At 41.9% G+C, this 25,616-nt stretch overlaps 1 protein-coding gene across 1 annotated transcript in view; it reads right to left on the bottom strand.

Annotated features, from left to right (window-relative positions):
- Positions 1–25,616, bottom strand: part of PYGB (glycogen phosphorylase B) — a gene marked incomplete at both ends in the record, with an annotated part of 42,555 nt that overhangs the window by 11,459 nt on the left and 5,480 nt on the right. The window contains 8 exon segments of the mRNA XM_081033789.1: positions 212–276; positions 279–351; positions 1,930–2,022; positions 2,615–2,638; positions 2,640–2,759; positions 3,704–3,786; positions 4,179–4,290; positions 6,313–6,444. Of these exon segments, the coding sequence (XP_080889915.1) occupies positions 212–276; positions 279–351; positions 1,930–2,022; positions 2,615–2,638; positions 2,640–2,759; positions 3,704–3,786; positions 4,179–4,290; positions 6,313–6,444 (702 nt within the window).

The following is a 25,616-nucleotide window of genomic DNA, read 5'->3' on the forward strand; positions in this document are numbered from 1 at the left end:
TAAAAGACCTGAATCCATGACTCCCATGTACACAGCAGGGGTCTAGGCATGGGCACTAGCCAACAGCTCTGCCAAATGACAGCCCTCAGCCTTCAAAGTCCTCTGCTGGACAGAGGCTATTCTGGTCAAGAAGTAATGTGGAGGACAGAGGAGGGCGCTTGGCAAAGGTGCAGACCACAGCCAGGCCCCCACCCCAGACAGCAGTGCTCATGTCCAGGTGCCTCTGGTTGATGGCATGGATGGTCTCCAGATGCTGTAGCAGCAGCTTCTCAAACAAGGCCGGCGCTCCAGGGCCTCCGGCAACACAGTGTGGTTGCTGTATGCACAGGTATTCTTTGTGATCTCCCAGGCCTAGAATATTCTAGAACATTCCAGTATGCTTTGTTTAGAAACAAGCAGGTCTTGGCGGCCGGTTGGCTCAGTGGTTAGAACGCTGTGCTCATAACACCAAGGTCACCGGTTTGCGTCCCACATGGGCCAATGAGCTGCACCCCCCACAACTAGATTGAAAAACGACTTGACATGGAGTGGATGGGTCCTGGAAAAACACACTGTTCCCCAATATTTCCCAACAACAACAACAAAAAGAAACAAGCAGGTCTTTTGTCTGATGGCTAAGCAAGGAGAAAGTCGAGGATCAAAGGTAGATGTTCAGATCCCAGCAAAAAGGGGCGCAGCCTGCCACATTCCTTTGCTCTCTGGGGCGGGTCTACACCTTTCTCAAAACCTGCCGTTGAACCCCGTACCCTTCACTTTCCTAACATAATCCACATGCATCTTGCATCCTGACGCAGCACACATACACAAATGAGTAAAGCTTACCCTACCACCTAGAATCACCTGTTTCCTTTTTTTCGTAAACTGCTTTTTATTGATAAACAAAACAGACCACTGAGCAGTCTTCTATTTTATTTCCACTAAACTGACTTCACACCCACATTCTGGAGAATGCTCATAAACTGTGTGTGGCCATGCCCTCTGAGGGCCAGGAATGGATAGGACCCAAGACGGGCCTCCCAGCCCCATCAGGTGCACCCCAAGACCATAGAAGGGCTCTGAGTTCTATGAACAGGGTAAAATTTATTTTATAGTTTCACATGTTGATTTAATTAGACTAGGTTGAGAATACACCACTATACTAAAGAATTTAGGACCAAACTAAGTCATGAAAACAAACCTATAAAAATGGTAATCAATGTATTTCTTTAATGTTTCTGGGTTTTTGTTACCATGATTTCTAAAATGAGAAAATACATGAGAAGCGCTAAGAAGTGTCAAGATTCTTTTTTAGTCTTCCAAAAAATTGCTCTTCTGTGCCCTTGCACCCCTGTTCCCATTCACTGTGTGCTGGTCCCTCAGGAGGAACCCCCATATCTGCCTTTGTTCTCCCCCCCACAGCCTCTGTCTTTTCAGGTACAATATCCGTCCATCCTGCCAAGGCCACAGGGGAGAGGCCTCCCTCAGTGTGGTAGGACTAGCTCAGTATCTGCAACCACTGCTGGGATAGACTCTAAGGTCAGGGGGATACTGTCACCCCACATCCAGCTCTATAGGGAATACCATTACCCCATGTGCCCAGCTCTGCGAGGAATACCATCACTCTGACGTGACCAGTTCTGCAGGAGACACCGTCATCCCAGGTGTCCAGGTTCACAGAGGACTCCTGTCACGCCCTAAGTATCCAGCTCTGCAGGGGAAATCATCACCCCATGTGCCCACGTCTGCAGGGGATATGATCACCCCATATGCCCAGGTCTGTAGGGGACATTGTTATTCCTTATTCCCAGGTCTACAGGGAGTACTGTCAACCCTATGTGCTCAGCTCTGCAGTAGACATCGTCAGCCCAGCTCTGCAGGGGACATTGTTACCCCTTATGCCTAGGTCTGCAAGAAACACCATCAACCCACGCCCTTGTCCTCAGTGCTCACCTTGTCCCAATATACTTTCTCCACATCCACCAGGATCCTCATGAGCTCAGGGATGGCAAGAGCCAGGTGGGTGTCGTTCCGCTGGATGGCAACCTGCAGTTTACAAAGGGTGATACCTTCTGTCGCCTTGCGCCTGTGGGGCAGCTAGGCCCACATGGTTGTTGTGTGCGGGCTTGGGATCCTCAGTTGCCCACCCGTGAGGAGTCTGGTCTACAGGACTGACAGCAAGGAACAGAGAGTGCCACACAGGCACTGGGCCCAGCCAAGGAGCAGGAGCAGGGCCGGAGGGGCCACAGAGAGTGACTGGAGGACCCCATGGGCTGGCTCTGCAACATGTTTGCTCTGCAGCAGGTGTCCAGGAGCTGCAGGACCCTCAGCCCCCACCACCTGAAGCCCTCTCACCTAGGATATGTTGGCTTTCTTTAAGATCACTGAACAGAGCCCGCCAAACACATCCAGCTTTGCCCATGGGAGCCTTTGACAGTATCCTTGCTGTTATGAGTCCTAACAAGGCCTAGTGTGGCCCTGGTTGGTAAAAAAAGGGGCCCAACCCCCACCTCCATGACAAAGAGACCAAGATGAGAGGGTGCTAATGTCCCGCCACGTCCCTCCTGCCAATGCCCAGCCTTGAAGAAGAAAATCCTGTGCTTCCACACTGAGCCTGATCCCCAGTCAACAAACAAACCCTGTCTGCGAATGTCTCAAAACAGGGTTCTCACTGGGTCCCGGCAGCCAACCTTGGAGGACTTAAAATGACGGATAATGTCCTGCAGGGTGGCAGCCACCGCAAAGTACTCCTGCTTCAGGTGGAGCTCCTTCCCCTCAAAGAACTGCAGACACAGGACAGCGCTTGCATCAACACAGCCAAAGGAGCCACCACAGGCCTTCAGGACTCCCCCATCCCACCAACCCCAAGACCCAGGACAAGGCACTAGGCTTGGGACGGGGGTCCTGCCCCACGGACTGCAGAGATGTGTGTGTGTGGATGAAAGAAGGAAATCCCTGGAGTGCCACAATCCTGGGAGCCCAGATGTCAGGTGACCTGCGGTTCAAAGGTACAGATGGAAGGTAGCAAGTGGCCTGACCTGCTGTGACCTTCAGACAGGGAGGAAGCATAAGAGCCGTCAGCAAAGAGTCACATGGTTCTGTGTGAGGACACCAAGCAGGAAGGTCTAGTCCCTTAACAGTGAGAAGCTGAGGGCCAGGAATACGAGAGCCACCCAGAAATGCAATCTCCAAACTCCATTCTAAAAATGACTTGTTCCTGAAGCTTTAGAATAATCTGCTCAAAATCTCTGGAAGGAGGGGGCTGGGTATTTTATTGTGATCCTTTCAGCACCAATGGCCTTAGCCACTTTGTGTACATATTTCTTTGATAAAATAAAAAGAATACACAGCCCACTAAGATAAGCAAATTTCAAGGACTCCTGTCTGGCACCAAAAACAAAAATGCCACCAGACACTAAATTCAGTGGCAATGGATAATGTGGCTGCAACCGTCATCTAGTATGAGGTGGGTATCTAAGACCTTTTCAAATCATGATTGTTATATCTCTCAAGATGGCACTGCAAAATAGGGACTACTATCCCCAGTTGACAAATGGGTCATCTACTTCTTGGGAAATTGTCATCAGAAGAGCAGAAACTGCCTAGAGCTCATTTATGTGGTCTCACCTAACAAATATGAGGCCAGCAAATAGGTCTTTGTAGAGAGCCCCAGCCTACACTTGGACAGGTATAGTGCAGACAAGAACTAACCGTGGGTACTATTTACATTGTCATTGGGGTACAGGACTCTGGAGATGTTCTCAGTCAGATTCCTGTCCAGGACCACCTTGATGTAGCCGCCCACGTTAACTAAGAGCAGAGACAGCCAGGTCAGGACCGGCATGCCTTCTGAGATTCTCCATGTGCCCTCATGTTGCAATGTTGCACTTGCTTCGCTGAACAGTCTGAGGACAAGCATTCCTGAAGAGAAAGGCCCCCGGAGCTGCTGCTTTACCTGCCTCATGCTCGACCCTTCAAAGCCATGCTGAGTGCCTCATACCACATGCACCCCCAGCCCTTTGTTCTTTCCTGAGGGCTTGGGGCCAGAGCGCTAGCCGTGTCTATGGGCCCTCCCTGGGAAGCCCCTTGCTCACAAGGAACCTGCCCGCTGCCTATAGCAATGAGCGCACAGAGAAGGGACAGGAGCTGCACCAGTGAGTTTGGAATAAGTTACCCAAAGGAGACAAAAGAGTAAAACGCACAGTCATGGAGCTTGAAGTCATTGGGTGCCTTGGCGGACCACAGCCTCATGGTGTTGACAGTGTTGTTCTTGTAGCCTGGCACTGGGGTGTCGTATGGCATGGCCAGCACCACCTGGCCGAGAGAGATGGTCAAGATCCAGTCAGCCAGAGACTGGTGCCCAGTCCTGGGTCCACCCCTGGGGCAGTGCCAGCCTCACAGGAAGCAACATTCTGCCTCCCTGCTGTCTTCTGCTCATCCTTCTCTGGCTTTTTTCCTTCTGCCCAAAACAACTTGCCCCAGGCCAGGCTAAGTCCTAAACCCCTTCCTGCCCTTCTGTATACCTGCACCTGCAGCCCCAGCTGTGAGCGCCTGACAGGTAAGCCTCTGAATACACTCCAAAGGCAACACTGTCTTTCTAAACTTACCTGCTTCAGTACTGGCATCAGCTTAACAATTCTTCCCACCTCAGCTCCTTAAGGTGCTGCTCATGCTCCCTCGGCAGCCACTCATTCCATGTCTGCGTCCTCTGCCCTCCACGCCTTCCCTTTTCTCACTCTGCTTGAGTAATTTCAGGACTCAACTAATTTCACCCAACACACAACGTCCATTTCCGACCTCCATTCCCATATCTGCAGCCAGGCTCCTCCTGGCGCATGCTTTGATCTCTAACTCTCAAGGAGACCAAACTAGCCAACACATTCCCCTCTCAACAGAAAACACAAGACCTGCTTTCCACCCACAGAGGCTGCCACACCCCTTCTCACTTCCCATCTGTCCAAAACTGTCAGCTTTACTTTGGGGAAGCACAGGAAGAACTGGAAACCTCAAGGTGACTTCCAGCTCTCAGACCCTCCAATCAGGCTTTTCATACTCAGGCTTGCTTATGGTGCATACAAGTGCAACTGTTCATCTTTACAAGATGAAGTCAGCTCTGGCAGCCACAAAGGACTGTGTAAAGGTACCACCGTCTGAAAGCCCCAGTGTCATCTTTCCCTTCTGATCTCCCCTGAACGTTCACCCTGCCCCCGTTCCCGTCCAAGCCAGTGACAATTGTGCAAAGCATCTCTGACTTCCCTCTTTACCTCTCCATGGCCAGCCCTCCCGGACAAGGCCCTCATCACATTCAGTGTGGGATGTCTCAGTGGTCCGTGGGGCCTTACATACACTGACATGTTCATCTTTTAGAATCACACACATTTAGAAAACCAGATTCCCTTCTGTTTTTTCAAATTAAATACTACTTATTATGGCATTTTAGGCCTCCAGCCAGCTCTTGACCCATGTACCCTATTTAAAACTTACATTGCAGAAAATCTGGATGACTCACTTTTGCGTGCCTGTGACTACCCGTCTCCTAGCTCATCTCGTTTTTGCTCAACCTGCCCACATGACTAGACAACTATGTCTTACTAATAGCAACCCTCTCATGGTGTCTTTCCTTTCATTCCTCTGCACGCTAAAACCATCAAGATGTGTGCTGTCTGCCATCTCTGAGCCCCGACTGGACTGTCCATGACTATACTCCACTATAGCTGGCACCACGTTCTGCCAAGTGCTCTATGCTCTTGCCCTGGTCGTGCCATCAGGGCTCAGCTGGGAGAGAGGGCCTGTATGCCGTTCCAGGACATCCACTCAGGCCTTCCCAAACGTCCAGGGATCTGAGGGCTCATAATAACTGGTGAGCTACACCTGGGGCATTACTGAGAGCTATAGGCCACACCTGGGACCAGGAGCGTGTGGCAAGGGAGTACACTGAGCACTTGCTGGGGAGCTATTCACGTCCCCCAGGGGATAAATGCCCTTGTCCCTGTCACAGTGCTGTCCTACTTGTCATTAAACAACTGTTAGTCTCTACTCCAACACACAGCTCCTGGTAAACTGGAGTGTGGTTTCATAATCAGCATTTTCTACGGTCAAGACAAAATGTAAGTTCCTGACGAAATGTAAGAAATCGGGTATATAAGGAGAAGGAAACCTCTCAGGCTTCTACCTTGAATTAGGTCCTCTGGGGTAGCTCATACGAGTGCACGCCTCGCACTCCCAAAAGCAAACCAATGCCGACAGTGAAACCCAAGTGGTCACCGTGTTAAGCCCACATTTCCCAGGAAACGCCAAAGTGGGTTTGGTGTGCGGACCTGTGTGTCCTGGACACACCTGTGTGTCCAGCCACCTCATCCCCTCGGGAGTGTGCTCCACTCTCCCATAGAAGTGGACAGGAAGTATGTACTCGGGCAGGGCCTTCACCCAGGGGTTGTCATAGCGCAACCAGTCATCAGCCTCCTGTACCTGAAAACGAGCCAGCAGCAAGGTGAGTGAGTTCTCGGGGGTGGGGGGGGAGTTTTGGGTGCTGAGCTGACCCTGTCCTCAGCCTTCACTGACCATGCTGTCAAAATGACACTGCCCTGCATTGAAACAAAACCAAAGCCTATTGACAATGCAAACATTTCCAATTCCAATTACGGTCACATGTTTTAAAACTTTGGACTATAAAGAAAATAAACTTATGTAAAATTCAGAATAATGCATCAAAGTGAAAAGACATTAAGAGTCACCTGAATTTAGCAATAAAAGAGGGCCTGATGCATGCTACAACACGAATGAAACTTGAAAACATTATGCTGAGTCAAAGAAGCCCACATATTGTATGATTCCATTTATATGAAATGTCTAGAACAGCCAAATCCACAGAGACAGCAAGTAGATGAATGGTTGTGGGGTGCTAGGGACTGACTGCAAATGGGTACTGGGTTTCTTTTGGGGGTGATAAAAATGTTCTGGAAATATAGTGGTGATGGTTGCCCAACTTTGTGAATATATTTAAAACCACTTGATAGCTCAATAACTGTCATTACAAAAAAAAGAAAATCAATGGAAGCCCACTGTTTTGAAAATGACACCACAAACCCGTAGGTGCCAGGGGCCAATCTGCCTCCCTGGGAGCACTTGCAGCCGGACACTCCACTAGAAGACACATTCCTTTCTGCTTATCTATCAAAAACTGCACCCATTGACATCTAAAATCAGTAAACACACAAAAGTCTTCCCACAAATAAAATCAAAAGTAGTCCCACAGATTCTAATTCTTAACTGTTTGGTAGGGTAGCATTGCCCACCACACTGTGGAATTTATGCTGCTTGCAAGCAGTGGGATTCATTTGGTAGATCAATGAATAAGGAATCATGAAAATAAATTAACTAAAATTTAAATGAGATCAAGTATTTTTCTTCAAATTCAATAAGCAACTCTATCTAGGTTACTTTAAGATTTGTTTTTTCAATGGTCTTCACACAGAAATAAAAAGTCACTAAGCAAACACCACCAAAAACCCTTCCGTTTATAACCATAATACCACTAGGCAAAGAAGAGCCTCTGAGTTTCTGTCTTACAAACATACACATTACCTCAACTGTAAAAGAACTAGCTAGAATAGGTCAAAGAACATGTGTAAACTGGTGTATCTACTATGGAAAATAATATGGAGGTTCCTAAAAAACTAAAAAAATAGAACTGCCATACAACCCATCAATTCCACTTCGGGGGATCCATCCAAAGAAAATGAAAAGACTAATTCAAAAAGATATATACACCTCTATGTTCACTGCAGCACTATTCACAAGAGCTAAGATATGGAAGTAACCTCGGTGTCCATCAACAGATGAATGGATAAAGAAGATGTGGTACACACCGTGTGTCCCTGAAAATAAGACCTAGCAGGACAATCAGCTCTAATGCATCTTTTTCTTTTTTAATTAATTTTATTGGGGTGACAATTGTTAGTAAATTTACATAGATTTCAAGTGTACAATTCTGTATTACATCGTCTATAAATCCCATTGTGTGTTCACCACCCAGAGTCAGTACTCCTTCCATCACCATATCTTTGATCCCCTTTACCCTCATCACCCACCCCCCACCCCCTTACCCTCTGGTAACCACTAAATTATTGTCTGTGTCTATGAGTTTTTGTTTCTCATTTGTTTGTCTTGTTCTTTTTGGTCTATATACCACATATCAGTGAAATCATAGGGTTCTCTGCTTTTTCTGTCTGACTTATTTCACTTAGCATTATTCTCTCGAGATCCATCCATGTTGTCACAAATGCTCCTATATCATCTTTCCTTAACGCCAAATAGTATTCCATTGTGTATATGTACCACAACTTCTTTATCCATTCATCTATCGAAGGACATTTTGGTTGTTTCCATGTCTTGGCCACCGTAAACAAAGCTGCAATGAACATTGGCGTACACGTGTCTCTATAGAGAAATGCTTTTATATTTTTGGGGTAGATACCCAGGAGAGCGATTGCTGGGTCATATGGTAATTCTATTCGTAATTTCCTGAGGAACCTCCACACTGCCTTCCATAGCGGCTGCACCAGTCTGCATTCCCACCAACAGTGTATGAGAGTTCCTTTTTCTCCACAGCCTCTCCAACACTTGTTACTATTTGTTTTGTTGATGAAAGCCATTCTGACTGGGGTGAGGTGATATCTCATTGTGGTTTTCATTTGCATTTCTCTGATGATTAGCGATGTTGAGCATTTTTTCATATGTCTATTTGCCATTTGTATATCCTCTTTGGAGAAATGTCTCTTCAGGTCCTCTGTCCATTTTTCAATTGGGTTGTTTGTTTTTTTGTTGTTGAGTTTCATGAGTTCCTTGTATATTTTGGATATTAGCCCCTTATCAGAGGAACTGTTTGCGAAAATCTTCTCCCATTCACTTGGTTGCCTCATTATTTTGTCAATAGTTTCTTTTGCTGTGCAGAAGCTTTTCAGTTTCATATAATCCCATTTGTTTATTTTAGTTTTTACTTCCATTGCCTTTGGAGTCAAATTCATAAAATGCTCTTTGAACCCAAGGTCCATAAGTTTAGTATCTATGTTTTCTTCAATGCAGTTTATTGTGTCAGGTCTTATGCTTAAGTCTTTGATCCATTTTGAATTAATTTTGGTACATGGTGACAGATAGAAGTCCAGTTTCATTCTTTTGCACGTAGCTATCCAATTCTGCCAGCACCATTTATTGAAGAGGCTGTCTTTCGTCCATTGTATGTTTTTAGCTTCTTTGTCAAAAATTATCTGTCCATATTTATGTGGTTTTATTTCTGGGTTCTCAATTCTATTCCATTGGTCTATGTGTCTGTTTTTCCGCCAATACCAAGCTGTTTTGATTATTGTAGCCCTGTAGTACAAGCAAAAATCAGGGAGTGTGATACCTCCAGTATTGTTCTTTTTTTTTAATATTGCTTTGGCTATTCGGGGTCTTTTGTGGTTCCAAACAAATCTGATGATTTTTTGTTCTATTTCTTTAAAAAATGCCATTGGGACTTTAATGGGGATTGCATTAAATCTGTATATGGCTTTGGGTAATATGGCCATTTTAACTATGTTGATTCTTCCAATCCATGAGCACGGAATGTCTTTCCATTTCTTTGTGTCTTCTTCAATTTCTTTCAAAAATGTCTTATAGTTTTCAGCATATAAATCCTTCACATCCTTGGTTAAGTTTATTCCTAGGTATTTTATTCTTTTTGCTGCAATTGCAAAAGGAATTGTTTTTTGTATCTCTTTTTCTGAGATTTCATTGTTGGTATATAGGAAAGCAATGGACTTTTGTACGTTGATTTTGTAGCCAGCAACTTTACTGTGTTCATTGATTGTTTCTGATAGCTTTTTGGTGGAGTCTTTAGGGTTTTCTATATATAGCATCATGTCATCTGCAAAGAGTGATAATTTAACTTCTTCATTCCCAATTTGGATGCCTTTTATTTCTTTCTCTTGCCTGATAGCTCTGGCGAGGACTTCCAACACTATGTTGAAAAGCAGAGGTGATAGGGGACAACCTTGTCGTGTTCCTGAACGTAGAGCAAAGGGCTTCAGCTTTTCACCATTAATTATGAGATTAGCTGAGGGCTTGTCGTATATGACCTTTATTATGTTGAGGTATTTTCCTTCTATACCAATTTTAGTAAGTGTTTTAATCATAAATGGATGTTGTATCTTATCAAATGCTTTTTCTGCATCAATTGATAGAATCATATGATTTTTGTCCTTTATTTTGTTTATGTGATGTATCACATTGATGGATTTGCGAATGTTGAACCATCCTTGTGCCCCGGGGATGAACCCAACTTGGTCGTGATGAATAATCTTTTTAATGCATTGTTGTATTCGATTTGCTAGAATTTTGTTTAGGATTTTAGCATCTGTATTCATCAGAGATATAGGTCTGTAGTTTTCTTTTTTTGTGTTGTCCTTACCAGGTTTTGGTATCAGGGTAATGTTGGCCTCATAAAATGAGTTAGGGAGTACTGACTCTTCTTCAATTTTTTGGAAGAGTTTGAGCAGGATTGGTATTAGATCCTCTTTGAAGGTTTGGTAGAATTCACTGGTGAAGCCATCTGGTCCAGGACTTTTGATTTTGGGAAGGTTTTTGATGACTGATTCAATTTCGTTACTGGTGATCGGCCTGTTAAGATTTTCCAGTTCTTCATGATTCAGCCTTGAAAGGCTATATGTTTCTAAGAACTTGTCCATTTCTTCTAAGTTATTAAATTTGGTGGCATATAGTCCTTCATAGTATTCTTGGATAATCCTTTTTATTTCTGTGGTGTCCGTGATAACTTCCCCTTTTTCATTTCTGATTTTGTTAATTAGTGTCTTCTCTCTTTTTATCTTAGTGAGTCTAGCCAAGGGTTTGTCGATTTTGTTAATCTTTTCAAAGAACCAGCTTTTTGTCACATTAATTTTTTCTATTGTCTTTTTGTTCTTTATTTCATTTAGTTCTGCTCTGATTTTTGTTATTTCCTTTCTTCTGCTGACCTTGGGTTTCGCTTGTTCTTCTTTTTCTAGTTTTTTAAGGTGTAACATGAGATTATTTATTTGGGATTTTTCTTGTTTCTTGAGATAGGCCTGTAATGATATAAATTTCCCTCTTAAAACTGCTTTCGCGGCATCCCAAAAATTTTGGTAGGATGTATTTTCATTGTCATTTGTTTCTATGTATCTTTTGAGCTCTCCTCTAATTTCTTCTTTGACCCAGTCGTTCTTTAAAAGTATGTTGTTTAATCTCCATGTATTTGTGTTTTTTCCTGCTTTCTTTTTGCAGTTGATATCCAATTTCAAAGCTTTGTGATCAGAGAATATGCTTGGTATGATTTCAATCTTCTTAAATTTGCTGAGGCTGATTTTGTGTCCCAATATATGGTCTATCCTTGAGAATGTTCCATGTACACTAGAAAAGAATGTATAGTCTGATGTTTTAGGATGAAGTGCTCTATATATGTCAATTATGTCCAATTCATCTAATGTGTCATTTAGGGCTGCGATTTCGTTATTTATCTTCTGTTTGGATGATCTATCCATAGCTGTCAATGATGTATTTAAGTCCCCTAGTATAATTGTGTTTTGGTCAATTTCTCCCTTGAGTTCTGTTAGTAGTTGCTTGGTATATTTCGGCGCTCCCTGATTGGGGGCATAAATATTGATGACTGTTATGTCTTCTTGTTGTATAGTCCCCTTTACCATTATGAAATGTCCATCTTTGTCTCGTTATCTTTTTCACCCTGAAGTCTGTTTCATCGGAAATCATTATGGCTACACCTGATTTTCTCTGGGTACCATTTGCTTGGAGTGCCAATTTCCACCCTTTCACTTTGAGTCTATGCTTGTCCTTGTAGCTGAGATGTGTCTCTTGTAGGCAGCATATGGTTGGGTTTAGTTTTTTGATCCAATCTGCTACTCTGTGTCTCTTTATTGGTGAGTTCAGTCCATTTACATTTAGGGTGATTATTGATATGTGAGGATTTCCTGTCATTCTGTCTTTAGTTTTCTGGTAAGGCTGTGTCTCCATTGTTTCTTTGCCTTTTTGTTGTTGTCTGTTATTTCTGTGTAGTGGTATTCTATGATGTTTCCCTCTGTTTCTTCTTTTATTACAGTATATATTTCAGATTTGGATGTTTTTTGAGTGGTTACCCTTGAGTTTATGTAAAAGAAAGTTTGATATTTAGAGTATTCCAGTTTCTTCAGTACGCTTACTTTCTCTATTCCCATATTCCAGTTCAGGCCTTTACGCTCCCCCTTTTTATGTTTCAGTTGCCACAAGTTGTCCCTGTTGATGGTGGTCTAATAGCCTCCTTTAGTATTTCTTGTAGTGCAGGTCGTGTATTAGAAAATTCCCTCAGCTTCTGGATGTCTGGAAAGGTCTTTATTCCTCCTTCATATCTAAAGGAGATCTTTGCTGGATATATTATTCTTGGCTCATGATTTCTCTCTTTCAATAGTTTGAATATTTGGTTCCATTCCCTCCTAGCTTGTAGAGTTTCTGCTGAAAAATCTGATGATAATCTAATGGGCTTTCCTTTGTAAGTTACCGTCTTCTTTTCCCTGGCTGCCTTGAGGATTCTTTTTTTGTCATTGATTTTAGACAGCTTCAATACAATGTGCCTTGGTGAAGGCCTGTTGGGATTGAGGTAATTAGGTGTTCTATTTGCTTCTTGGATTCGAGGATCCAGTTCTTTCCACAAGTTTGGGAAGTTCTCATCGACGATTTGTTTGAATATATTCTCTGTTCCCTTCCCTCTTTCTTCTCCTTCTGGTATGCCCATTATTCTTATATTGCTCTTTCTGATGGAGTCAGAAAGTTCTTGTAGAGTTCTTTCATTTCTTTTAAGTCTCAAGTCTCTTTCTTCTTCCCTCTGAGTAAATTCCAGGTTCCTATCTTCGATGTCACTGATTCTTTCCTCCATCTGGTCAACTCTACTACCTAAGCTGGATATTTTATTGTTAATTTCTTCTATTGAGTTCTTAATCTCCAGAAATTCTATTTGGTTCTTTTTCAAGATTTCAATCTCTTTTGTAAAATGCTCATGGTGTTCTTTGATTGTGTTTCTGCGTTCATTAAACTGCCTTTCTGTGTTTTCTTGCATCTCGTACAGTTTTTTCAGAATTGCGATCTTGAATTCTCTGTCATTTAAATCACAAAGGTCCATATCTCTAAGTTCCTTTTCTGGAGACTTTTCACTTTCTTTCTGAGCTATCTTGTTGCCTTGGTTATTCATGGCAATCACTGATTTACTATTTCTCTTCCTAGACATCTACAGGAGTGTCTTCTGCAACAGGTTGATAGGTATGCGAAGAGCTTTTGGAGTTCCAAAGCTCTTTCTGCACCAGATTCAGAGCCCGTTTGTTTCAGCAGTTCTGTTTACTCCTGCAGGGATCCGCCCAGATAGGTGGGGCCAGGGGCGGGGTGAGTTGTGAGAGGTGGCCCAGAGCAATGGCGGCGACCACCACCACAGCCAGTCCTGCTTCCACAGCTCCCTCCCCTTTGCCGGAACTAGTTGAGCTGCGAATCTGTGTCTGCGGTCCACAGTTCTCAGAGCAGCAAATATTCTGTCCTTTGATCTGACACTGCTACTTTATCGCTTCTAGCACCGGGCAGGTGGGGGTGGGGCGAGCTCTGGGAGGGTAGGGAGGGGGTGGCTAGTCTCCGTGCCTAAGGCTTCCGTTCTCCGCTCGGCAGTGAGGGCTTAAACCACTGATTTCAGCCCTCTTCCCTCAGTCTTTGCTCCGAGGTCTGCCGTGAGCGAGCGTTGGGTTCAGCGGTTTTGTATGCTGCCCCCTCAGCCCTGTGGGCCGTAAGCGGAGCCCTAGCAGTCCGAGTCCTTCCCTCTCCCGCAGCTGCGGAGGATTCGGGAGCAGCGGGCTCCGAGCACTGAGCTAGGTCTTTGTCCTGCGCCCACGCGGCTCCGTCTCCGCACTTCTCCTCTCCCTCCTCCCCCGCTCGCGCGATTCACCCACCTGGAGGTGAATTCAGTAGTCGGCCTCTTCGTCTTGCCTGTCTGCTGTGCAAGGAGTCCTTTGTGGAGTTATTGTTGTCCGATTCGTTGTAAATTCCAGGGGAGCTTTACAGAGGCTCACCTCACGCCGCCATTTTTCTCCTCTCTAGGGTCTCTAATGCATCTTTTGGAGCAAAAATTAATATAAGACCCGGTATCATATCATATCATATCATATCATATCATATCATATATCGTATCATAAACCCAGTCTTTATTAATTTTTGCTCCAAAAGACACATTAGAGCTGATTGTTTGGCTAGGTCTTATTTTCGGGGAAACACAGTATATATCCATAATGGAATATTGCTCAGTAATAATATAGAATAAGACCTTGTCATTTGCAACAACATGGATGGACTTAGGGCATTATGCTAAGTGAAATAAGTCAGTCAGAGAAAGACAAATACATATGGTTTCACTTATAGGTGGAATCTAAAAAAAAAAAAAAAACACGAGCAAACAAAATAAAACAAACAAACACATAGATACAGAGAATGAATTGATGGTTGCCAAGGGGGTAGGGGATAGGAAGATGGATAAAAAAGGTGAAAGGGAATAAAGGTTATTTTATAACCTCCAGTTACAATATAAATAAGTCAATGGGGATGTAATGTACAGCACATAAAATGCAGTTAATAACATTTTAATAACTGCATGGAGACAGACGGTGGTTACCAGACTTACCATGGTGATCACATTTATAAAGTTAAATCACTATGTTGTACACCTGAAATTAATATAATATTGTATGCTAACTATATTTTAATAAAAAAACCCAGAAAACTCCAAAATAGAAAATAAAAATCTGCAATCGTTGCTTAAAAAAGAAAAGATGTGTGTACAAGGGCTGGACTACATCTGACAAACAAACACACATGAAGAACTGTGAATAAAATTCTCCAAAACGTACCAGGAGGAAAGCTGCATTCCTTTTAATGTAAAAAAGTATTTCTATAAATTAAGCAATGGGTACAAATCTGTTTTAAGTTTTATTTTACTTTTAGCCATAATTTTCTTTGCCAATATTTCATTATGAACATTTTCAAACATACAGAAGTGTTAAAAGAATTGGCAGTGAACACCCACGTACCCACCACCCAGGTTCTATAACTATTAACTTAGAGTTGATTTATCGCATATCCATCCATTGATCCATTAATTTTTGGATGCGTTTCAAAGTAAGTTGCCCTCCTCCCCTGAATACTTCAGCATGCAGTTCATCATGTGTTTATTTTTTAGGTTAATATATATATGGTGAAATGCATAAATCTTGAGGGTACCACTGATGAGTTCTGACAACTGCAAAGCCCCTCAAAATACAGAGCATTTCTATCACCCTAGTCATCAACAATTTCATGTAGACTGTACTACTGTCAAGTTACACAACTCAATCCTAACCACAGTCTTGTTTTATCTGTGACTTTGAGACCCCAAATTGTGTTTAAAAAAACAAATAAACCTATTCTCCACTCAAGGTGAATAGTTATGCCTTCCATTTGGAAATGCCAAATGACAGGAAACAACCACCTCACTTAGTGGAGGACAGTAAGACTGCATTTTGAGATTACGCTCTTCACTGATGTGGTCTTGACCGCCTTACTTAGCTATGGTTTGATGCTCTAGAATTAAAGCGCACTCTAAGGACCACTTTGCTTTGCAGAGACTGGCCTCTAACCCCACATAACCCTGCCTTCTCACTGCCTTTGTCTCTTGTTATATCCTTTATTTTAAAGTCTATTTTGCCTGACATAAGTATTGCTAACCCAGCTTTATTTCCCTTTCCATTTGCATGAAATCTTTTTTCTTCCCTTTATTTTCATTCTGCACATTTCTTTCTATCTGAAGAAAGTCTCTTATAGGCAGTGTATGTATAGTTCTCGTTTTCTTATCCATTAAGCCACACTGGAGGACCCTTCTAAAGCACAGCCTCTGATCATTGCCCTTCTGGAATCCTCAGAGGTATACTAACTAGTCTCCTTCTGATGGTTGAGAACAAAGCTCTCAGAACCAGACAGAGCCAGGTCTGAGCTTGGCTTGGCATCTTTCTATCTGGGTGCCTTTGCTCAAATGACCTCTGCACATTTCTACCAAGGGATAAAACAGTCCTGTAAGGTGTGGAAGTATTTTTAGGTATTAACAGCTTCTATCCATGTTAAGTACTCAATAAACAGCATAGTCAACATGACAGGATGAATAAATGGACACATCCATTTCTATCAAGCACAAGTGTGGGTTTTACCTGCTGTCTGTTTGCTGCTTTGGGGGACTGGTATCTGTGACAGCTGCATGTAAACAAGGAAGATAACTACCCACATGTACTGGGCACTGAGCAGAGTTCTAAGAACTTCCATTGCCCAGTACCACTTACTCCTCACAACCACCCAATAGGTGGGTATGGTAGTGGCAGACCTGAGATCCAACACTGGCTGGTAGCTCAGAGTCCTGCTCTTACACAGAGCTCCATATTGCCTCCTGCTGTGCCATCAAAAGTAAGGCCTGGAAAAAACAAATCGGAGGGAAATATTGTCTTTACAAAAGAATTCCAATTAATAAATGTAGATGAGAGGAACAGAAAATCACCACAGGAACACCACAGTGATAACTGCTACAGATAATAGCCAACGCCAAACACTGAAAACAGTGGGCAGAGCTTTAAGGACTAATGGGATATCTGCATAGCCTCCAAGTATCTCCCCCAAATTACCATGGTGGTTTTAACAAATTTCCAAAAATTTTGTGATATATTTCTCTCTAGGAGGTGTTACTCAATGCTTCTCCCCTTGAGGGTGGAATGGACTTAGTAAGTCCCTTCTGATAAATAGTCTAGAAAGGGAAAATTGTAACTTCACAATGGAGAAACCTGGCTCAAGCCACGTTCTCCAAGTGATTCAGGTTAACTCACCAGTACCAACTCATGGTGATACACTGTGATATGAAGGGGAATTTGCCTCTGCAGTATTCTTTTCCAAAGTCCCTAACCCCAGAATAATTGTGAGAAAACATCAGATGAGCCCAAACTGAGGAATATTCTATGAAATGCCTGACCAGTACTCACCAGATTTGTCAAAATCATGAAGGATAAGAAAAGATCAGTAAACCACTGTAGATATGAGGAGACTAAAAATACATGACAACTAAATGCAATGAGGATCTTGAATTAGATCCAGGAAGAAAGAAAAACATTAGAGAAAAAACTGGTAAAATTTGAAGAAAATGCTAAGCCAGCACTGATATCTTTGTTTTGATAACTGTGCTATGGTCATACAAGATATTAACATTAGGAGAAACTGAGTAAAGGGCACACAGGTACTCTATATTATCTTTGCAATTCTCTTACAACTAATTTTGCTTCTAAACAAGGAGTTATAAAACAAAACCAGGCTCACACTCTGTGAGGGTGTGCGTATACGTCATGATGTGTGAGTGCGCATCTTGGATTCAGATGAGAGTACTCACTCTCCCATAGTTCTATACTTCCTGTGGGTTAAAATTTCCAGAACACATTTTTAAAATCTATTTCGCTGTGGGTTGCAGAATGCAGAGAGAGAAAAGACCTAGATTCATTCTCCTTGGACAGCAAGGAGGGTTCCTGAGGCCTGTAATCTTTACTGGAATGCAAGTGGAGGGCAGCCTAACTAAGCAAGAGGGGCCCTGACTGCTTCATGATCAGCTTTGAAATCCATGTTCCATGCAGTGATACTCTTAAAGTCTCTTTTTTTATACCCTGCTTAGAATTTTGACAAGCAGCTGACCAGAAACATTTTGAGAAACCCAATGGCCATCCACCAGACAACAGCTGTTTCAGCAGTGTCACCACTTGGGTTTTTACAACATTCATACCATTACATTACATGTTAATGTAGTACATTTTAAACCATTCTCCTCAGAACCAAGAAGCAGTCTCAAAGGGTGGGTGGGGTTCAAAAGGGCTCCCAATTTCCAAAACACACTAGAAAGAGACACCTAAGTAAATGAAAAGACATCCCATGTGAGTGAACAGGATGGCTTAACATTGTTAAGATGGCAATACTCCCAAAACAGATCTATAGATTCAACACCTAAACCCTGTTAAAATTCCAGCTCACTCCCTTGCAGATTGACAAGCTGATTCTAATATTCAGATGGAAATGCAAGGAACCTGGAATAATCAAAACAATCTTGAAAAAGAAGAACAAAGTTGGAAGACTCATACTTCTTATTCTCAAATCTTACTACATAACAACATTCATCAACACTGTGTGGTAACAGCATTAAGATGGACATGTAAAACAATGGAATAAAACAGAGAGTCCAGAAATAAGCGCTGACATTTATGGTCAACTGATTTTCAACAAGGGTGAACAGAAAGTTCAATGGGAAAGAACAGTCTCTTTAACAAATGGTGCTGAGACCTCTGGATATGCACCCACAAAAGAATGAGGTTGGATCCCTACCTCACACCACAGACAAGAATTCAAATTGGTTCAAAGACCTAAATGTAAAAGCCAAAATTATAAAACTTTTAGAAGAAAACATAGAAGTAAATCTACATGACCTTGGATTAGGCAATGGTTTCTTTTGATATGACATCAAAAGCACAAGTAACAAAAAATAAATGACATGGACTTTATCAAAATTAAAAACATTTGATACCATTAAGAAAGTAAAAAAAGATAACCCACAGAATGGGAGAAAATATTCACAAATCACATAAGTGATAAAGAAATTTGTATCTAAAATACATATACAACTCAATAATAAAAAGACAACCCAATCAATGCTTGGTTAGGCAAAGGGTCTAAACAGACATTTCTCCAAAGAAAATAAAAATTGCCAATAAGCACATGTGATGATGCCTAACATCATCAATCATAAGGGAAATACAAATGAAAACCACAATGAGATGCCACTTCACATCCACTAGGATGCTATAATCATAAAGTCATGAGATAATAACAAATGTTAGCTAGAATGTGAAAAAATCAGAACTCTCCTACACTGCTGATGGGATTGTAAAATGGTGCAGTTCCTCTGGAAAATAATCTGGCAGTTCCCCTTAAACAGTTACCACTTGGCTCAGCAATTCCACTCGTGGGCATATATCCAAAAGAAATGAAAACCTCTGTCTATTCATAAACTTGTACATAATAGCCAAAAAGTGGAAACAACTCAAATGTCCATCAATTGATAAATGAATAAATAAACTGTGGTGTATCCATACAATGGAATATAGTTCAGCCATAAAAAGGAATCACATGCTACAAGAATGAACCTAGAAAACATTACACTAAATGAAAGAAGCCAGTCACAAAAGACCACATATTGTATGGAATATAGGTAAACCTATAGAAACAGAAAGTAGATTAGTAGTTGCCCAGGGCTAGGAAGACAGGGAGTTTGAGTGGGTGATAGTTAACAGGTATGAGGTTTTTTGGGGGCAGTAATGAAAATGTTCTAAAATTGATGGTGGTGATGGCTGTACAACTCTGAATATACTGAAACCTTTAAATTATATACTTTGAATGGGTGAATTGTTTTGTATGTGAATTTTATCTCTTTAAAACTGTTACAAAAAAAAACCACAGTACAAAAGTTTGACAGATTGCAGTAAAATAAATGTTTATAAAATAAAATATTTCCAGTTGTAAAAATGGTGGAATAAAAATGCCTTTGCCGCCTTCTACCTAAAACTCACTGACTATAAGAAAACAGAGGTAGATACGTTTCTTCTCATTTTTATAGGTAAAATGTTAGTGGATAGTGAGGGATAAGTTTTTCCATTTTATTCTTTATTGGCTCTGCACTGGGAATGAGGAGTCTTTCTTTACCTTTATATTTCATGAGAAGTCAAAAGAGAAATGAAGACAAGGTAGAATATCTTCTTAGCAGTTTATTTTGCTTAGTCCCAGCTGTTATTTCCTGCCTCATCCTGCTTTCCTTACTGTCTGGATTAATTAAGCAGCCTGCTATTTTAAAGTCACACATTTATACTTTGAGAACACCATGATTGTTCTTTACTTCATAGTTTGAGTTGTTTCTCTGTAGGGTTATGCTGTAAGTTTCTTTTCCCCCGCCTTTAAGAGAAATTACTGATAAAAATGATCTTGCTTTAAATGTTATATATTTTGAAAGCATTACTTTTTTGAACATATTAAAAATATATATTAATAAAGAAGACAAAAGGATAAAATAGTTGTCATTTTTAAAAATCTGCATGGATTCATTTTAGTTCTGTATGTAAGTAAAGATTTTTTTCAAGTTAAGGTATGAAGTGTATTTTCTATATGTATTTACCATTTCTACTTAACATTTTAGAAAAACTGTTTTTGAAATGAAGGGAAGTCACTTTGGAACTATTATTTCCTTTTTAAATATGATCTTTTGTTTTGGGTTTCTAGATATTCAGATGATAATTTAGTGGGTTAAACAGTCTAGATACACTGATCTTTGAAAGGGAAACCACATTTCAAATCTGTAATTACCATGAATATTTAACTGTCTCATGATATTCTATGTTTTTTTTATTTGATATACATCAATTTGTTTTCTAAATTAAATATTTGCTTAATAAATAAATGTAAATTTCATGAATTATAATTTTAGAATTAAAATTCATTCTACTTATGAAGAAAAAATAGGAATATAAAAAGGTGACAATAATTTACATAAACTACATTGATTCTGTTTCTTTGTGGAGACTAATTATGTGGAGACATAATTCAGAGATTTTCAGTAACCTTAAAAATGTTTAGTTCAATGACTTTAAATCTGTAGAACTGAAAAGAAGCTAAAAACTTTATTATTTGTCATGACTCAAAATAAAAGCTGTTCCATTGGGTAGCCACAAGAGTAAAAAAAAGAAATAAAGAAAAAAAACAAAGGTGGCAAGTCAGGGCTGGTAAAACGAAACTAGAAAGCAGTGCCTCATTCCACTTTGCCACGAAGCAGAACATAGGGACACAGGTAACTGTCCACTGCTGGTATCTGCTTTCTGAAGATAGGGAAAGGATAAAGCGCTTCACACTCACATGGGCACACTCACGCATATGCACACACAAGCAAACATACACGTGTGCACACACATGCACACACACTCACATGTGCACATGCAACCTCACATGCATGCACACATGCACTCACTTGCACAACCATTCACACTTGTACACTCACATACACGTGTTCATGTACACTCACATGTGTACGCTCACACATACAGTGCATTCACACACGTGCACACTCACTCACACATTTGTATGCACACACTAACACACACACAATCACAAACCTGGGAACTAAGAAGGAGCTGCTTCCTCTAGGCTGCACACATCAGGTCCCTGCCCCGTTATCCAGCTGCAAACAGCTGGCTCAGGAAGAATTCCTTCCACTCCAAGAGACGAAGCTCAGGATCTACATCCTGAAAATAAAAATAGGAAGATAGACGGGGAAACATGATGGGCAAAGAGCACCCAGCATTTGCCAAGGGGCAAATGAAATTTGTAAATACAGACTCATCCAAGAAGTAAAGAAACACTGATAAGGTAACGAAAGGACCTGACCAAGCATGGGAAAGAAAGAAAATAAGAAATAAAACCACCATAGAAGTGGAGCTACCACTGAATACAAAACAAAGGCAAAGCTGAAAACAAAAACCTGGCTAAGGAAAAGTGAAAAAAATGGGAAAATATGAAAAGAATTGAAGAGAAAAATATCAATACTGAGTACAAAAGATACTTAACATCTGCATCAGTGTCCCTTAAAAATAACTGAATATAACGTTAAAAATTTATCATATGTAATTTAAGAAAACTTTCCATATTTAAATCTACAAATTGAAAGAACATGCACACATATTTAAAAACTCAGAGTTCAGTCTTTGCCTTTTTAAACTTTGATTATTTGAATGTATAGTTTCTAAACTACTACATATACAAATTCCAATGCACTTTAATTCACAAACACATAGTGTAATGAATGAATCCGCAAATCCTACCACGGCAGTCACTACTGCTCATGGTCCACTACATTTTCCTGACTTTTCATCAGCTTGGCTTTATTTACCCTACACTTGAACTGATGTATTATTATATGGGGTTTCCATAGCACTGCATCTCCATTCCCTCCAGACAGGCCTTAGTAACCAGTGTGAGAATACAGAGCCCAACAAAATCCAGCTGTCTGAGAAAAGTGTGAGTACAATCATTTCCTTTTTCCTACACAAACAAAGGCTTGTTCCTCCCACACACACATACTTTTGGGGTTCTCCCCAAGAGGTTTCATAAAAAATTGGAAGGTCAGGAATATGATCAAGATGTTTTTATTTGACTTCATAAATATGTATTTTAAACTTTAGTTTGATCTTTCTGCTAAAATTTCTAACTTTTAACTAGCACTGTGAAAAAAAAGTGTTGTTTGTTGTCACACAGTAGCCTACCAGTCTGTTCCCTTGTACCTACCCCTAAAGAAAGGAGAGTCTGTGAGACTAATCCTTTCAGGGACTTTGCTTCACCTTTGTTCTTACACCTTATATCTCCCTGTTTGGCCCAGGAGGATGGCTGGTTAGCCAATGACGATAAGATTCCCCACTGGGGGCACAACTCAAGCCAAGCACAATCAAGTGGGGACCAACAGGAGAACCCACAGGGTTGATAGAGGTGGGCATAGACCCCCCCCCCCACCTTTCCCCGGTTAAGGAGAGCTTCTGCCTTTGTGGCTGACCACAACCTGCTTGGGAAGAGATTCAATGGTGTAATAACATCAGTTCTCCATCTATCCATTTCAGTAAGTTTCAGCATAAAAGTTTGTCCCTTGGGGAGGTACATCCTGAAACTGAGGGTTCATCTTCTTGCATGCAGGGGTAATTAGTTCCAAGCAGTTTCTTAGTATAATGTGTGAAATTCACAGACCTTGGAGAAAACAATGTTACTTTCTTGTGTGTACATCAATAAAAGCCACAAGGTGGCCGGATTCAGGGCTCTCAGTCCTTTGAGGCTATGAGACCCTTGGTCCCTGTTTCATAACTTTCTTGATCTGTTTCTTACTTTCTTAACCCTTCACCACCCCTTCTCATTCGCTCACTGCCTGTGTTGCCCGACAGTTGTTCTTCCAACAGCTTATCTCTTTTTGTAAGGGAGGGATAGCAAAGCATAAAATGTTGGGCCAAGACTTGAAACTTTTGAATCTCTTTCATTTTCTTCCCATGTTGATCGCAGATATCAAGGCTTCAGCAGTTTATTTATTCTGCAAGTAGCTCTGGGCAGTCTCCTACTGCACCTCTGCATAAGAAGGGAGCAGAGCACCATGGCATCCAGGCCTCTGAACACCACCACTCAGAAAAGACTGACTGTGTCTGCTCTAAGCCAGGCATGGCTGCAGGGCTGCTGAGATGGAGTTCTGAAATCTGGGACTGTGGCTGGTTTTTTTCTGTTGTTTGTGTGTGTGTGTGTGATTTGTTTGAAGAACTTTTAGGTTTTCTGCAAATAAGTTGATCTTGTTTTCCCCAGTTCCCTTAAGATGGTTCAGAGTAAAAACCATAAAACTGAAGAAGGCCAAGAAGATGCACAGACTTTGAACTGTGCAGACTGGGGTCCAATCCTGATACCTACCACAGCCAGTGGTATGATATGGGTCACTGCACCTCTCTCAGAACACACCTACCTCGGGGTTCAATACAGGGCTAGGCTTGGACTCATGCAACATTGGTTCTCTCACCAGGCCAGATAACCAGGAAGAGTTGGCAGTTCTGGAAAAAAGCCAGTTGCAGGCACAGACTAGGGGACTTGCCTGAAAACAGCCAGCTTCTTGGTGGCCTCTGCTGCTGCAGGCCCTAGGCCATCCAGGCCAAGTCCAGCCTCGCTCCACCCCTGTAGCCCATCCAGCCTCCTCAGCTACCCTTTGTACAACCTTGTGTAGGGCCTCCCAGCTCAGGGAGTGCTGGTTCGAGAATCAGACATGCACCTGCTTTAGCCCGAGAACAACAGGGATCCTTTAACCTCTGTACAGCAGCTCTTGGGGGGCCTGCCCTCTGGGGCGTTGAAGTGGGCCTTTGATCTTTCTTGTATGGTCCCTTGTAACATTACTATAACAAGGGTTAAAATGGCTTAGGGACAGGCTTAATTTTTTTAGTTGGGTTTATTTATTAGACACAAAGCCTATACCAACAGGTAACATGAGAGAAAAGCATAAAAGCTCTTCAGCAGAAATAGATGAAAAGAAGATCAACACAAATATTATGCAATATAGTAATTTTCCAAAGACGTCTTAGGCATTAATGAACTCTGTGGAAATGGAGTTTAATATCAGTAGATAGAGCCTAGTTTTCCTCTTCACAGTGAGACTGAGTTGGACTCTGAGAGATCTCCCATTTTTTTTCCCTCTCCTAAAAGGTTTTTTGAGCTTTTTTTTAACACAAGGATCTGAACACCCAGCAGGAAAAGGAAAGAAAGAACTTTTCCAATACTCAGAATAACAAAACAAAGACTGGGCAATTCCTTTCACCAAGAACATGATTCTACTACAGGCAGACCTGGCCAGACATGTCATCCTGTGCCAAGAAAATGCAACCAATGCTCCTCTTGTCTATTAGATTCTGTCTCTGCCCCTTTGTCGTTCCGCACCTTCACATCCCCGCCCCCACCGCCAGCACTGGTCTTAACACACCAGCTGTCATCTCACCGTGGCTAAGTGGGAATAGAGTAGCTCCCATGGCCGACTGTTGTCTTGCTGCTGGACAAGGCAAAGTTGGCCCTGACATGACACAGGGACACTGACCACTGACTCGACACAGAGGCACAGCATTGCACTAGCTAGCTCTGGTGTGCTCCCATCCTCTCCAAACACACGGGCCACCTCCCTCCCGCCACTCTCCCCAGTCCAGCCCGGATAGGAGGGGAGCAGTCCTCCTGCCTGACAGACAGCCAAGGTTCACCCTTGCCTCTATGGACATGCCACATTGTCCACTGTGCTGCATTTGAGGAGCTTTTTGGAGGGTCACACCAAGAACAGCTTTATAAAACCACCACTACGTTGTGTAACAATATTGACCTAACATTGCCTCCCACACCTCTTAACCCCAACCTGTGAAGTCCCACTTAAGCACTTTCTTTTAGAATTAAATGCCAGGGAATCTTGGCTTTCTGCAGGTAACTAGTAAATTTTGTCTCATCGTGGATCATTATTTCCTTTTTTATTTTAGGTAGCAGTACCTAGGTCTAGAACACAGAACCTTTGCTCAAACTCAACCTGGAAAATGTAAAATATAATAAAATTACGGAATTTGAGAACTTAAAGGGACTTTAGAGACCATTTAGTTCTGCAGGAAACAAATTTATGTTTTACCCCGTGACATCACATTTTTACAATCCTCTGCCTTCAGCCATTAAGCTCTACAAAATGTCTACTCACTAATGTCCCAGAGACAATCGGAGACAGTCTCCCTGAGACAGTCTCCTTATCACTGAGAGATAAGCCATGGCCTAAGCAATTTCTATGAGTTATCTGGGCTATGTCAAAATATACTTATAACTAGTGGGGTACTACTCAGTTTTTTAAACAGAGCTACTTTCACCTTTCATTTTCAACAATGTTTCAAGGCTGAGAAAAACACTCAGCTAAAACTGAAATTACACATAATTCCTAT

This window comes from Rhinolophus hipposideros (assembly GCF_964194185.1).
Source record: "Rhinolophus hipposideros genome assembly, chromosome: 22".
Taxonomy (NCBI): Eukaryota; Metazoa; Chordata; class Mammalia; order Chiroptera; family Rhinolophidae; genus Rhinolophus; species Rhinolophus hipposideros.